Genomic DNA, 15,086 nt, shown 5'->3' with positions numbered 1-15,086 from the left:
GGCCGCGCGGGATCTCACCAACCAGGCACCAGCTTCTTGAGGCCACCCCGAAGGCCCATCGCGGGTCCCCCGGCGCTGTGACGTCCCGTTTGCCAGTGACCCTGATGGCGGCCCCGGCGGCGCGGGGGGAGGCCCGGCGGGCGAGCGGCTTCCCCGCCGAGAGTGCCCGGCGCGGCTGGTGAGTACGGGCCGAGCGGCGGCGGGGCGCGGCCGGGCTCCGTCCCGTCGGGGAGCGGCGCCGGGAGGGTCGGCCGCTCCCGCAGCGCGGTCCCCGCCTCGGCTGGAGGCTGCCCACCATGGCGGGGGAGGCCCGAGGCAGAGCCGGCGGCGATCCCTCCGAGCTGCCCGCCGCCCCTCGGGCCCGGGCTCCCGCGTGGCGCCGTTCCCCTCACGCACCCTCTCTCTTCATCCCTCCGGAGCGGCCTGTGGGGCAGAGGAAAGGAAGGAGACCGAGGAAAGCCGCCCCCACACGTGTCCGCGCCTCAGCGAACCGGCGGGGCTTCCCCCGCGGCTGAGGGACACGCTCCGCTTCGCGGCGCATCCCCCGCCAGGCCCCTCAGCCCCGGCAGCGCTGACCCGAGCCGGGTGCTCTGTGTTCCGCGTAAAGGTTTTAGGGCTGGCCCCAGATTCCGACTTAAAAGCCTTTAGGAGTTAGCCTGCGCTCCGCGGCTCAGCCAGTTGCTTCACTCCTGCTCCTACCTCGTCGCAGTCTCTTGCTCAGCAGAAGTTCATGGCACGCTGCATTCTGCCTCACATACTCATCCATGTGTGGTATTTCTGAAGGCTGTGATCCATGCAGTTCTTGGATTATGTTACTGCTGTTTGTCCGTTGTTCAGGAGCTTTCTGTCAGGATAACACTGGCCGTGGTTAATAAGAAAAGGCCTAGCAATCCCAGGTAAAAACCCCTTGACATAAATACAAGAAGTTTGTCTTAGATGATATTATCTGCCTAAAAAGTAGCTAGAGAGGAAGGGAAGTCCCAGAGAGGAGTGAGTAGTGCTCAAGCATAGTGAGCACAAGACTCACTGAGCCTTCACAGGACAACCTGTGCTAAGAAAGAGTTTCTTTAAGCTACTCTGACCAGTTTTAAAAGCTACCAAGATAGAACCCTTCTATCTCCCCACGGCCACTACCAAGTAGTATATAGCGTTAACTTTCTGAGACAAGGAGGCAGTTATTCTGTGCTTGCCTAAAATCCTGTTATCTCCTAGCAGTTACAGAATAAGTTCCTAATTGAACAGACAGCTCATATACAAGGAGGTGCAATGGTATAGGAGCACATGATCTCTATGAAACACTTCAGGTTCCTTAAAAGAGCATGTTTATACAGAAACAAGCTTCCTTAAAAAGGGCTGTACTGCACTAAACTACAGGGCTTGCTCAAATATAGCCAAATTTGAATAGCCTACTAAACAAACTAAATTTGCTTTCTAAGAAGCCTGTTCAATACAGACATACACATAAATAGCTACACTACAATGGCTTTATGCAAGGTATCTTCTTTAAAGTAGTACCATTTATTTCTTTGTTGTCTTTTACTTAAGTACATTAAAACACTTTATATAATACTGCTCTTAACCATGACCTTTTAAATAAACACATTGCCAACATTTTTTATTACATGAGAGGATTAAGGTATTATTCTCCTTTTAGTCTAGATTACAAAGCTAATCAATATTGCTACTGCAAGTGGAACCAAGAAAACAAACCTCCTTCCTCTGGTCTTCCTACTACACTCTGTTTGAGACTATGTATCTTTGAGGCCACCCTTCTTCTGTTGGAATCTTACCCAAAGTACCTGCTAGAAACAGCTACAAGCACTCCAAAAACCACAGTACCAGAAACACAGCCCTGGGGGAGGGTTTATATCACCCCTCTGTTTGGGTGGGACCAGCCAGGAGCAGGGCTGGGCCATGAGGGATTGGCCAAAAGACAAGTCCTTCTGTAGGGTGGGTTAAAAAGAGAGGCCTAAGGGGACTTGGCCAATACTGTTTGGCACCTAAGGCTGCAAGGAGAAAGATTTGGGTTGGGGTAACACCTGTGATAGTGTATATGGGACCACCTGTATGCTAATTGTGGCACTTTGGAGCATTATCTGTAATACTCTTGAGTGGCTAGTGAAGAGTAGTTCTTAAGGAGATGTAAAGGGCTCCTCTGTTTTCCTTTCACAGTAGAGTGAGTCAGCTCACTGCTCTAATTCTAGACACAGTTCATCAGACAAATGTTCATCATAAAACTTTCATGGAGCTGCTTGTGAGAATAGCAAAATACACAAATCTCTTGAACTGATCAGTGTGTTCTGCATAAGGGCTGTGCTTTGCTTTGCATGGAGCTTGGTCTGATTAATGCCCTCCAGGTGTTGCTTTGGGGAACTCCCAGTGAACACCTCCCATCTGCATGATATTGTTAAATATCTTCACATGGCAAACACTGGTGTGAGTTGGTTTTTTGCCTAGATTTACTATAAACTATGCATACAACACCCTTATTTATAACCTGGAATTAAGAGAAAGAGCTGCACTTTCGTCTGTGAGTCAGTGTACATCAGCAAACGTTGATTTGCTGGAAGGTTCTATAAATACACCACAAGCTTTTTGAATCTTATTTTGGGCTGCTGCCTTTTTGTGGGTTTGTAGCATTTCAGGATGGGTTTTAATGGAGGCAGTTATACAATCCTGGTTCCCATAATAACCAATATCACAATGATGAGTGACAGCTGCCACTTTTGCAGTGAATTCTTCCCTACATTTGCTGTGAAATGTTTTAGTTGCCATTCAAGGCATCGTGCCACAAAGCAGATGATGTCTCAGCGCTCTGCAGAGGCTGGAGGGGCCCCTCCATCTTTCACAATTGAGCCTTTTGTTGCATTTCCCACTTTGATCCAGACTGTACTCATGCTGTCTCTTTCTGTGGCAGGCTTAGGGTACCTGAAGCAGAAAAGATAAAGCAATCCTTTAATTCTCAAACACTCTCTTTTAACAAAGTAAGGAAAAATGAGCACAGCAAAGATCTTTCAGGTTTACTATCCCTTAAGCAGTATCAGCCCCTTTGGAAGCAGGAGGTAGACTGACCTGATTTGATCGTTCTTTTGACCATATCCATCAATTAATTCTCAACTCACCAGAACAAAATTAAAGAAAAATAAATGCCTTCTTTTGGTTGTGTGGCATCTTGTTTTAGCAATGTTAATCTTGCAAGTCTGGCTCTTGCAAGTGTGCCAAATCACAGCATCAACTACATAGGAAAAGACCTGCCATTAACTATTTCCTACTCCTCCGTCCTTGTTGCTCAGCTTTTGTTTTAAGCCACCACTGCCCTTTGAAACAAGTCTAATGTGCACGTTCTCTGCTGAAGACAGGAGTGCAGAGTATTGAGAAAACTCCTATTGAGTAAGGGTTAAACACAAAGTACTTCCACCTCTAAAAGGCACACTTGGCAGTTGGAAGACAAACTTGAAGTTTCAAGTTTAATCCTATTCCTGATTCAAGGTGAAGTAGATCTCTAATTGCTGCCATTTAGCAAGGGAAGTGTGAAGTCAACAGATTCTTCAGAGCCATGGACAAACAAGATACATGACCACTGCTGAGTTGATAATACTTATGACATATACAACACTAATTCAGAAGATTTCACTTACTTTACAGATGCTAATAAATGGACTTCACAGCCTCTCTCTGAGGCAGATCCACACATCCCTATCTATAATCTAGGGTTAGTGAGGCAGAGGATGTTCAGCTGGCCCTATTTTTGACAAGGTTTTTCACAAGTGGCTACTGAACCAGAAGTGTGGCTGCCAGCTCACTTGCTGGAGTTACTTTGTGCTCTCAGTGAGTCTCAAAGCAAGTCTTTGACAGTTCCACTTGCGACATCTTTGGAAGTCCATAGATCCGCAAACGTTCCCACGTTGCAAATTATCAGCTACTCATGAGGAGGAAGACTGCGTGGTTGTGCTGTTATCAAACCCATCAGCTCTAATCTAAGCCATTCTCTCCAAGGCAGCTGCTTTTTTGGTTATTCTCTGTTCCCCCATGTTTCTATTCTTGGTGACAGCTCAGGCTTCTGCTCCTGAGGAATCCACTTTTGGCAGCAAGAAGTGCTCAGACTCCCCATCATTTTTCATAGACTATATCTATGTTGGGTATTTTCAGTAAATAACATGAAAGCACCAGTGATGGAACATTTAGGGAAAGCAGGATCATTAGGTTGATTTATTTTCCTCCCTAAAGACTTGCAGCTTCTGAAGCACATTTTTCTTTCCAGGCGTCTGTAGGTTGTATAGTTATCTGATCTTTCTGTTTCCTATTTGGTTTAGAAGTGCTGTACCTCATGTATCATGCTGTACAGTTCCTTATTAAATATCACTATACTGATGTTGTGAGGTTTGGTGAAGTTGTCATGCTTTGAAATCCCTGGATTTCAAAGGAGCATCTGCAAGCACAGTGTTTATTACCTGTATAAATACTCTACTACATAAGACAGTGCTGTTTGAAAGGTGTTTTCATAGACAAATGTTTGAATGGACCCTCATAAAGCTTCTGCTCTTCAGAAGGATGTTTCAAACACTTGTTGATACTCGTAGATCAAGCTGTAAGACTTACTGTACGCTCAGGGCACTTGCAAACAGAAGTGACTTTGGGGTGATGGGAGATTTTAAAAGGTATCAGATGCACATGGCAACCTGAGCAGTGACCTCATTTATTCTTACAAATATAAAATAGACATATTCTCAGTGCATTGCAGACCTCTCCACACAGTTGTGGGGTAACTACTGGCCAAGTTCAGCATACAGGACTTCCCAGAAAGTTCAGTTGCTGTTAGTGAAAGGTGCACTGGACTGAGTTACTTGGTGTTACCCTATATTGGGTTTCACTCTACTGAATGATTCGGAAGTATTTCTGATGCTGAATGCAGCACAATGACACGTGGAAACCACATCCAACCATTTCAAAGTTTCATGGCCTGCTCCAGACATGAGAATCCTGAGAAAGATGGAGTGTGCTGGGAAAGTGAACTGGCTGCCCTTGGAGCCTCTGGTGTCTGATTAGAGCAACCACAGCTGCAGGCATCTCTGTCTGCGGCTGAATACTTGACGCCCACTGACATGTTCCAGCAAAGTCCCACTTCATTTCTACCCTCCTGTCTGGCCCAGTTTAACATGTCAACAGCAAGAGTGACTAATGGCCTGGGCAGGCAGAAGAGAGATAACACACAGGGAGGGCAGAGGCAGGCAGATACTCTAGTGTGGAAGAAATAGTAGTTCACAGAACTCCTGGGATGGGTCTGGAGTGGTGTGAGTCCTTGCTATTGGGTAGGGGTGATGGAGGGACACATCTGGTGGTGGGAACTACAAGAGTCTGGGAGGGGATGGAGTGGATGGATGCACAGCTCTGCACATCAGCATGTTGCCTACAGAACGAACTGCTTCAGCTTCATTGTGTGAAGCCGTGTTTTGAATGTCTGCAAAATCCTCTCTAATGCTGATGAGGTTTTTTGTTGGTGTGGCAGAATTCCTGCCATTTTCTTGCAGACTTCTTGTCTTGCTGAATTCTGATTTACAAGAAAGCAGGCACAAACCACATTTTATATGGCTCTAGTGCCAATCCTGGTGCAGCAATTGTGGGAGGATGGTTTATCACTGTAGGCTGCCTTTCCTTTTGGCTTCAGTTATCCTAATACTAAGCTATCCCAACCTGTCCAGGCTTAGCTGTGTCTGGAATTCTTGGTTGTAAATTAAAGCCCTTTTTAAACTTGGAAAAATGAAACATTCCACTTGGTTTGTATATCCATATTGGCACAGGAGAGACTTGGCTTCTTGCTTTCTCTGTGTGAAACATCCGGTTCAACCATTGTTAGCACCTTTGATTGGGGATGTGAGAGAAACTGCTCCTAGGTTCCAGGTCAGTCTGGTCATGTTCTGGACAGCATGCTGGTGATGGAGCAGTGCTGCATGCACCACTGATTACTTTCACAAGCTTTCACTCTTTCCAACCCATCTTTCATCTTTCAACAGCCTTGTTGTGTATAGAGTCATAGAATGGTTTGGGTTGGAGAGGACCTTAAGATCATCTCGTTCCAACCCCCCTGTCATGGGCAGGGACACCTCACACTAGACGATACCGTAGTAGGATACCCTAGTATCCTGCTTCCTGGCATTGAGGGACTTCAGGGTGGTGTTCCCAAGCACGAGGATGATGTGCTCTGAACTGTAAGGAATGGTGTGGTTTGTACTCAGGATCACATTTCATTTGCTGCCTAACCCGGAATGTCACTCAGGGCAGCACAGCAAACCCTGCCTCCTACCATCCTACAACAGCCACCCTTGGCTCCTAATGATACGCGCTCCATGGGATGAGCACCAGCAGTCCAGGATATATTTTCTTGTTCTGCTTTTGTGACTTTGGCTTCCCAGTTACCCACTTGTGTCACACATAATTATGCTTTTGAAGCCCAGATCCAGAGAGACATTCAGGCTCTTAGCTTTGAACGAGTGAGAGCACGGTGCAGAATCTTTCAGTAGAGCCATCTTTTATCAGAGGGGAGTAAAAAAAAGAATCACTGATTTATTTCTCAGCCCTTTTATTATTAGTGACCTTAAAATCATCCCCTCATGCCTTCCCTTATATTGAAGGCACTCTCAAGTTAAAGGCAAGATACTGAGGCTCTATGCTGTGTGCAAGCATACAAGAGTACCTTTTCCTCCTTCCCACTCCCAGCCCTTTACTGGGAGCTTTGTCAGCTTCGCTCCAGTAGCTGTCTGATTCTCTCTGCAATTGCTAATGGCCTGGCAGGGATACAAAGTGACTGAAATAGCTTCATTCCCAGGGTGTGTGCACACTGACACTGGTCACAGCACAGCAAAGTAGGGCAGAGTCCAGCCTTGTGGCTCATGCCAACCAGCCGGCAGCCAAAAAATGGCAGTTGCAGGTGCTGGTTGCTGTACTGCAAAGCAGTGCTTTGGTAGCCAGCGTCAGAGTACTCAATGCTTGCTGCTTCCCAGAATGCAGATGCAGGACTTGCCTGCATGAGAGGAAATCCTGACATGGAACTCTTCAGGCTGGGGCAGGAGGAGTTTTGGATGCTGTGTGTTTTCCTTGTCATGATGAAACATCATGGAGAGCAGTGCTGCAGGTGACTGCCACAAGGATGGGATCTCCAGAGTCCTTTGAAGAAGCAGTATGGTATAGGCCAAGGTAGTAAATCCCAGTTGGGCTGGTTTGCAGATCTTGCTGCTTCCTTGTTTGCTTGGGTTTACCAGAAGTCCAAGCTCTGAGTTTGTGTGTGATAAAAAATAGAACCAAGAGTTACTGATCAACAAAAAGTTTCCAAGACAAATCATAACATCATCGTAGAATGCTTCATTGTGTTTCTATGTAAGAGAATCCTCTGGAGCAATGTACACAGAGCCTTTGTTTTAACCAGAAAATACGTTTTACTTATGTGGAAGAAGAACAAATTTGTGCCATGGAAGATCAAAGGGAAATGGGCTTGAAGAAGGCTGTGAGTTCTAGAGCTGCTTCCTGTCTCAATTCTATTACAGGTCTGGCTTTGCTAAAAAGAAGAAAGGAAAAAAAAAAAAAGAAGACCTAGTTCCCTGGAAATCTGGAATTGTTTTTATGACTTCTGGCCCACTGAATGTTGGTCATCTGCAGGCTCAGCCCAGCAACATAGCCTTGTCAAAGACTGCATGTGCTGTTCAGCAAATGGAAGACTCATTACTGCAGGCTCCATTAGAGATTAGCTGGACAAAGCTGTTGGTAGATAAGAATAGCAAGACAAACAGCCAGGAGTGACAGCATGCTCCAGCACCTGGTGGAATCTGCTGCTTTGTCAGCTTGTTTTGGAGGCTTGCCCTAAAGTGTGTCAGGGCTGCAATAATCCTGTGAGCTGCTGGGAGCTTAATTCATCTACTGCTGCATTTTTGGGGGGAACATAAGCTAATGGGATCAGTTCTGAGTAAGAGGAGGTTCATGTACTGTTAGAAGCACTCTCAGGTCCCCAGTTCTCCTTCTTTTAAAGACAAATCTTGTAATCTGAGTTTTGTGAATGTCATCACTTTCTTGGAGTTATATGGGGAGATTGATTAACTGCTTCCCTTCTGTTTCCACAGCTGGTGATGTGATAAGTGTGGACAAGCTCATCTGTACCTAGGAGCCATCCTCCCCTGAGCAGCAATCCCCTTCTGCTGCACATGCTGACAGAACCACACAGCCGTGGAGCTCGAGGAGAAGTGGCAGGTAGGTTTCCTGATGCAATGTTGAGTCCTTTTAATTGTCTTTCATTATTTTGGGTCAAGGCTCACCATTTGGCATTATGGTATAACCCACAGTTAGTATCAAAGCTGAGAGTTCTGTCACCTTCAGATTCCTAGGGATGTATGTGCTTGTGTCAGTAAGCCCTTTGCAGGCTGGGACTGAGGCATCATGGTGGAGCAACATACCAAAGTATATGCTGTCACATATGCTGTGTCTTTCTTGAGGTTTAAAGTAGGGCTTCAGTCCTCTGGACACTTTGCTTTACTTTATTTGAGAGGCTGAATTCACTGAGAAGAGTTTTTAAATACCCCAAGTTAATGAAATCATCTGAGTCCAGTTTTTGTGATGATAACTGTCTGTATGGCTTGGGTAATTGCATGTCTAGGAAGTGCTGCAATATAGTATTTTTACATCTGGTTTAGAAAGTTCTGGGTATGTCTAGATACTGTATGGAGGAATTCTGTCTTGCCATGCTTTGAGATTCAAAGGGAAAAGAAGAGAGAGAGATCTTCGTGAATACCTGCTGTAGATGCTAAAAAGACATTATCTGCTGTGGCTTACAGAACTTGGACTGTCAACTTGGCATGTTACTACTTCCTAAAAGTAAAACGATTTTGATCACTTCAGCAAGCAGTGTACTGGTCACTTCTGGTTTAGTTTCAATGCTACCTGAATATTATATGTATTTCTTACTCAAAAATTGACCTGGTTTTTATTCTGGATCCCAGTCAGAAATGGGACAGGTAGTTTGAGACCAGTGGAGGACATTATAGATGCCAAGCTCTCAACTGGCTCTGGTAAGAGCACATTCTTGGCTTTCCTTTTTGGTGTCCCTCTCTCCACCACACACTGACTTTGTCTGCCAAATCATGGTGCTGCCTTTCTGTTATTCTTGCATCCCTTTCTTGCTGTTTTGTTTACAGTGCTTCCAGCATCAAGAAGTGGTTTTGTTCATTAATGCAAAGTACCTTTTAGGTAATCACCTCAGATCTGCTCTCAAAGACTGCTACAGCAGTGTGACTCCAAAGCTACTCCATTTTTAACATCAGCACTTGTCTACTACACTTCTTATTTGCTGGGGTCTCTGTTCTGAAGTGTGCTTGTCCCGGAGGGTCTGGGTTTACTCATGCCTGAAACTCTTGGAGCTGCTTGTGCTTGGAGCACGTGTTTGAACTGTGTTGGTTTATATCTGATTGCTGTATTACCATGGAGGTAACATTCCAATGAGGATAAATACTTACTTATTCTCTTATTACTGACATCATAGGCTAATCTGGCATTGTTCTTTTTAAGAGATGATGCAGTTACCATTCTGTACAGGGATATGTTCTGGGTAGGACATGGAAGCACCAGCACTGGCATGGCTGTAGCCACGGCAGAGCACAGTGGAGACACTTCCACTGTAGGTAACTATCTTTGATTCATCGCTCTCTTTCTCAGATGACATTCTTTACTGTACAATGCAGGAATTGCATATCAAATTCCCGGAATGGCAGCAGCATGGACAGTATTGTAACAGACCTTTAAAAGGCCTATTAGGAATGTGTCCTGTACAAGGACATTATGGGGGGACCATGGTGTTCTGAAGTCTTAGTCTCCTCTTCAGAGTTACTGAAGCTTTTTCTCCCTCCTTCCTGAATGGGGATTAAAAATGAAGGCAAGATATCATCACACTCTTCAACAGGAATTAAACAAAAAGCCTTTTGAACCATAAAGCTGCATTTTACAACTTACTTTGTTTGGATCTGAGGAAAGACAATGGATTTGTTCTTGTAGCAGTAGATTATTTGGTGTTAAGAAGTTTGCTCCTTTTTTTTTTTTCCCAATACTGCAGATCCCTGTCTCACCCCCTTTAAGGTGGAATCCATCTTCCTTTCCATAGTGAAGAACTTGGACACATACATGCTGATAAGGGAACAAATTAACCTGGTATGTAACCTCAGCAGTAAATTCAGTGTGCTAGTTTTATTTTCAAATGCTAAAAATCAAATCAACCCAAGTGAAAACATCACTCTCAAATCTAGCTGGAAGCAGGCTATTTGCTCTAATATATGTGTGTGAAGAGTTAACACTCCTGGGACAGAAGATGTGCTCAGAGAACTGTTGAAGCACAGACATTTGTCACTCAGAAGATGAGAGACTTGTCCTCTGCTCCTATGGGCTAATACAGTTCCCTTGACAGAAGTGGCTGAGGATCAGAGTTTGTCAGGTGTAATATAGGCCACCTTCCAATTTCTGCCAGAAGCCAGACACTGCAGGAAAGGCAGAGTTTATTTCAGGAGTAGTGCCAAAACCTAAAATTAAATGTGCTGATATCTTGTTCTTCCTCTTCTCCTGACTTTTTAATTTTCTGTGTATTTCTGAAGTGAATTTAATACTTGGGAAAGGTGCCAAAATCTCTGCTCCGAGACGAGCAGATATGAAGGCAGACAACAGCACTGGTTGCCACAGGACAGTGTGAGGCTCAAGAGTCTGAGTTATTTAAGGTGTATTTACAGCAACACAACTAGTAAAAATCGTTGGCATCATTAATACCAGTTACCAGTAACGACTGAGCTGGGTTATCCCAGTGTGATTGCTGCAGCCTGGATACAGCACCAGGCCAGACCCTGGCAATGTGTCCACATTGCTCCAGCTCCAGCACAGTCTGCCCTGAGCTGTCCAGAGTTGTTCCAGAGTGCCTAACAAGAGCTGCAGTCCTACCTTTGGACTGAAAATTAGCCCAAGTCCTTTGCCTCTTCTCAGCTTGCCAGTAATTCTATCTCTGGTTTATCCCTTGCTGTTCTCTAAGACCTCAGCTCTTCCAGGAGCTTTGTCAAAGACTGATCTTTTCCTGCATGTCTCTCATCTATGCTCCAGTTTTTGTATGGGTCTCAGTCCATGCCTTTATACTCAAGCCTCTTATTTCAAGCCCCAGTTTTATCTTCAGATCTCAAGTTTACAGCCTCTTCTCTTTGATTCTGTTACTTAAAGCACAAATGCATATCCAGATGCAATTTAGACTGATGTCAGAAGGAAGCTACGTAGTTCAAATTACTGCCCTACACAAAACACTTCAGGCCTCTCAATGGTGGGGTAAACAAGAAGAGGCAATTTAATCCATTTCCAGTTGTGTTCACAACCAAAGCTGGAGTTTTTGAGCTGGAAGAAACTTGTATCAGGACCTCTTCCCTGCATGAAGCACAGGGGTTGTTGCTGGTATTGCACTGTCACAAGCAAGTTGTTCTATTCACATTCACTTCAGTCTCCAGGAGCAAAGCGATGGAATCAAGCACCATGATAAAAGGAGAGGTGTTACATATACGTTATATGAGGGTTTGTCCATTCTTACCCCATGTTGTTGTTGTTGATCCTTTCTTCTTGCTTTTTTCTTTGTGTTGAAGTGAGTAGGTAAGTTGTTTCTTAGCAGGAAAAGAGGAAGGAAGGAAAAATTGTGTCATTAGGACATTCTGTTACTCACTGTGGTTTAAAATTGTTGTCTAGGAAACAAAATGCCCTATAGTAGGATGAATGATGTCTTGCCTCTTGCTCACCCTGCTTTCTCCTGCAGTTACATTAAACAGAGTGTCAGCTTCCCTTCAACTTTGGCTTTAAGAGCTTTGTGAGGTTACATACTGATGTGTAACTTAGTGCCAACGCAGAGTGATAACCAGACCCTGCTTTGGGTTTATTGTAACTATTGAAACCTCTTATTCTTTGCACATCTGGTTTTAAACATAGAACATGGGCTATGCCTGTTTAGGCATTCGGAGCTTGGTGAAGGAAAAAAAGTGAAGAGCTTGGCCAGGGAGGGTGGATGAGTCCTCACCCCGTACCTGGTCTTCAAAGCTCCATGATATGCTGAGACCTTTGCAGTGCCTGTCTGTTCTGGTCTGGCCAGCTGTAATCCTCAGCAAGGCTCTTGTCTGGGGTGGTTCCTTACCTCTATGTGGAATGAAAGTCATTGGTTTAGTGGTTGCTCTGCAGAGCTTGGAAGCCCCAGGGAGAATTAGGGCAGCGCTGAAGTAGGAACTATATAAACCCCCACTTATATAAGTGCTTCTTTCCAACAATGAGAAGGAAGCATTTCAGGAAAAGAATGAGAGAGAAAGCTCATTCTTCTTCACCTTCATAAGCCTTTTTATCCCATTACCTCTTGTTCTACCCAGCTCTTCCCTCTCAACACTAGTCCTCTGCCTTGTCTGTGGCACTGCCCTGGTGTCAGTAAATGGGAAGCCCCCGGCATGGTGCATGGCTGTGAAGAATTCAGGTGCACCTTTTGTTTAGATTCAGTGGCTTGGGCTATGTGAATATTGGGTGTTGAGAGGGGCTTTTGCTGCTTTCTATTGTCAGACTGGACCTGTAGCCATCTCAAGTTGTTCAAATAGCAGATACTTACAGTTTTAAATTGAGCTTGAATTCAAAGCTGTGGAATTATCTGGAAGACTCTCCTAGATTTATGAAGGGGAGTTAGTATTCCTGGGTCTCTCTGTCTCAGTCTACTCTCTTTCCTTGCCTGCTCAGGTGTTCCTTCCCCTGCAGTATATTTTATAGCACTTTGTCCTGTGTAATTTGCCATCTGCTTCTCCACAGACCCCTGTCTGTCAGCATCAACCCTCACTGTGCATGCATATGCATCTTTCCAGGCAGGGAAGCCAGGGATTCTGGCTCTGTTGGCTCCAGCTGATGAACGAACCATTCTTACAGACATCTGGTGCTATCCTGGGCAAACTTTCTTCTCTCCCTGCCTCTTTTTCCCCCCCTTTCTCTCCCTCATCCCCACCCCCATCCACCGCCTCCTTGCTGGAGCTGCAGCGTGACTGGAAACAGGCTGAATTAATCAGCAGCCTGGTGCTTCACTCTGCTGCTTCTGTCTCATTCTCTGCAGCGCTGGGCTCTGCACAGTCTTGCTCTCTCCCTCTTTGCTGGCTCATTTCTGGAGAGCAGCAGCAGTGCAAGTTGCTGGGGAAGTGGCGCAGGAATTTGGCCCAGATGCTCTTTAAACAGGCTGATTTCTGGATCCCCCACCAAGGCAAATGCTGCAAAGTAAGTTTCTCTGCCTTAACATTTCAATTCAAAACGGCTTTCCCTGTCCCCCCCCCAACCCTCCCCCATTCTGCATCCTGCCTGATGTGATGGTGCGTGAAGAGCTTTGAGGTTTTGAGGAAAAGAGGTTAAGGCAGGACATGAAGCAGTGAATGATGTTTTTAACTAGGGAATAGCTTAGTGCATTGGAGGGGATGGGGAAAGAAGCTTTCCTTCTAGAAGCAACAGAGGGGGCCAGACATGGTTTTAGGTGCTGACTCCAGCTTTGCTGCCCCTCACGATTTAAATTTGTCTGTTTCTTCTATGGGCTTTGATCTGTAGCTGTTGAACCTACTCATCCCTTTGAAATGTGTCTGGCATCTAGGCTGTGTCATACTTTTAGTCCCCAAAGTCTTCAGCTAAAGAAGTGGGGATGGGAAGGGGGGATGACAGATGTGCTGAAGTTCTGTGCATTTCTGAGCGTTGCTGGCCTCTGGGAGGGGATTAACATCCTCTGGAGTAAGGTCTGCATTGGCATAAAGCAGTGTGCTGTGTGTTAGAGCCAGAATAAATCCAGACCCTTAAGTGCTCTCTGAAGTTGGAGGAATAATGTAATTAAAGCTTGATAATTGCATAGCACAGGTGAGCTTCAAAGCACTGCATAAACACTGCCTCATCCTGCCAGCAGCCTGGTGGGGCAGGTAACTATGGCTGGGGATTTGCTGCTGCAAACAGCACTGAAGAATGCACGATTCAACACTGGGCTGGTACCTGGGGAGCAGTCGCCTCCTTCTCTGCTGTTGAGCTGCTGTAGCTGAGGGAGAAGCAGAGCACTGGGCTTTGCGTTACCCATGTAGAAAGGTTGATTGTGCCTGCTGGCATCTTACTCAGTGCTTTATGGAGGGGGTAAAATGTGAATGTCGTTGTGTGGGTTAAAATGGACTCTGCTCACAGCAAAATGCAGTGATGATTCAGGCAGCTGATGAGTGTTGCTTTGGCCACATCTCTCAGAGATCTGTGCTCCTGCAGCTGTGTCCGTTTGCAGTGCAAGTCTGCAGGCCCTGTTAGCAATGAGCCTCAAAGCCAGAAGCCCCCGCAGGCACCCAGTTACCAAACCGTGGGGGCTCCTTTGTCCAGGGGCAGGGGGAGGTCTGGGCTCTGCCTTTCATAGCGGTGCTGCATATGGAGGGAGGAGGCAGTTGTTGACTGTTGCTCTGTCCATTAATTTGGGCACTGCTGTGCTGAAGGCTTTGCTTGTTTCGTTTGACTTGAGACCACCAACAGCTAAGCTGTGGCTGCCAAGCTCATGGCAGGTGCCATTTAAACCAAGTTTAATTCATTGTGCCTTCTGGTACCTTTCCCAGCATGTCCAGTTTTAAAAGCAGTGGTGCCCACAGAGCCATGATCTGCTTTGAGGAGCTGCCTGAGTCCTGTGGGTATCAACACAGTTCTTTTTCCTGTGCTTTCCAGTCGTGTTCAGGTGGGTTGGTGACCATTCTAGTCTTCATCACAGCTACAGTTGGTAGTCTCATTGTAGAGATGAGAAACTAAGGTGCAGAGGAGCATCCAGTTGTCACACTGTCATGCAGAAATATATTTGGTGAAGTTACTCCTCATGTGTTTCTGAAACTGTGCTTACATTTCAAGAGGTGTAATCCCTAAAGTAGATTAATAGCAAAATGTCATTGTTGACTGAAAAGCTGCCTTCTCTTTCTGCTCAGGAATGCAAAGTAGCTGTCAGGGAAAGGAAGAACATTCTGCTGCCCAGTTGCCCACCTCCAACTGTTGAAAACTGAAAGGCAATTGAACAGAAGTGTTGAAAAAGGGTC

At 45.6% G+C, this 15,086-nt stretch overlaps 1 protein-coding gene across 4 annotated transcripts in view; it reads left to right on the top strand.

Moving 5' to 3' along the window:
* The first annotated feature begins 47 nt into the window (after positions 1-47).
* The window catches only part of TMEM94 (transmembrane protein 94), a 50,930-nt gene continuing 35,891 nt past the window's right edge, over positions 48-15,086 (top strand). For 3 of the 4 annotated variants that reach the window (XM_065693487.1, XM_065693486.1, XM_065693485.1), the window contains exons 1-3: positions 48-178; positions 8,109-8,235; positions 10,088-10,182. In XM_065693487.1, the coding sequence (XP_065549559.1) occupies positions 8,190-8,235; positions 10,088-10,182 (141 nt within the window). In that variant the 5' untranslated portion in view covers positions 48-178; positions 8,109-8,189. The remainder of the gene's footprint in view (positions 179-8,108; positions 8,236-10,087; positions 10,183-15,086) is intronic. The other variant, XM_065693488.1, reaches the window with a different exon arrangement.

This window comes from Lathamus discolor, chromosome 13 (assembly GCF_037157495.1).
Source record: "Lathamus discolor isolate bLatDis1 chromosome 13, bLatDis1.hap1, whole genome shotgun sequence".
Lineage (NCBI taxonomy): Eukaryota > Metazoa > Chordata > Aves > Psittaciformes > Psittacidae > Lathamus > Lathamus discolor.
The sequence above is the reverse complement of the archived record's forward strand: the minus strand, read 5'-3'. Positions and strand labels throughout refer to the sequence as shown.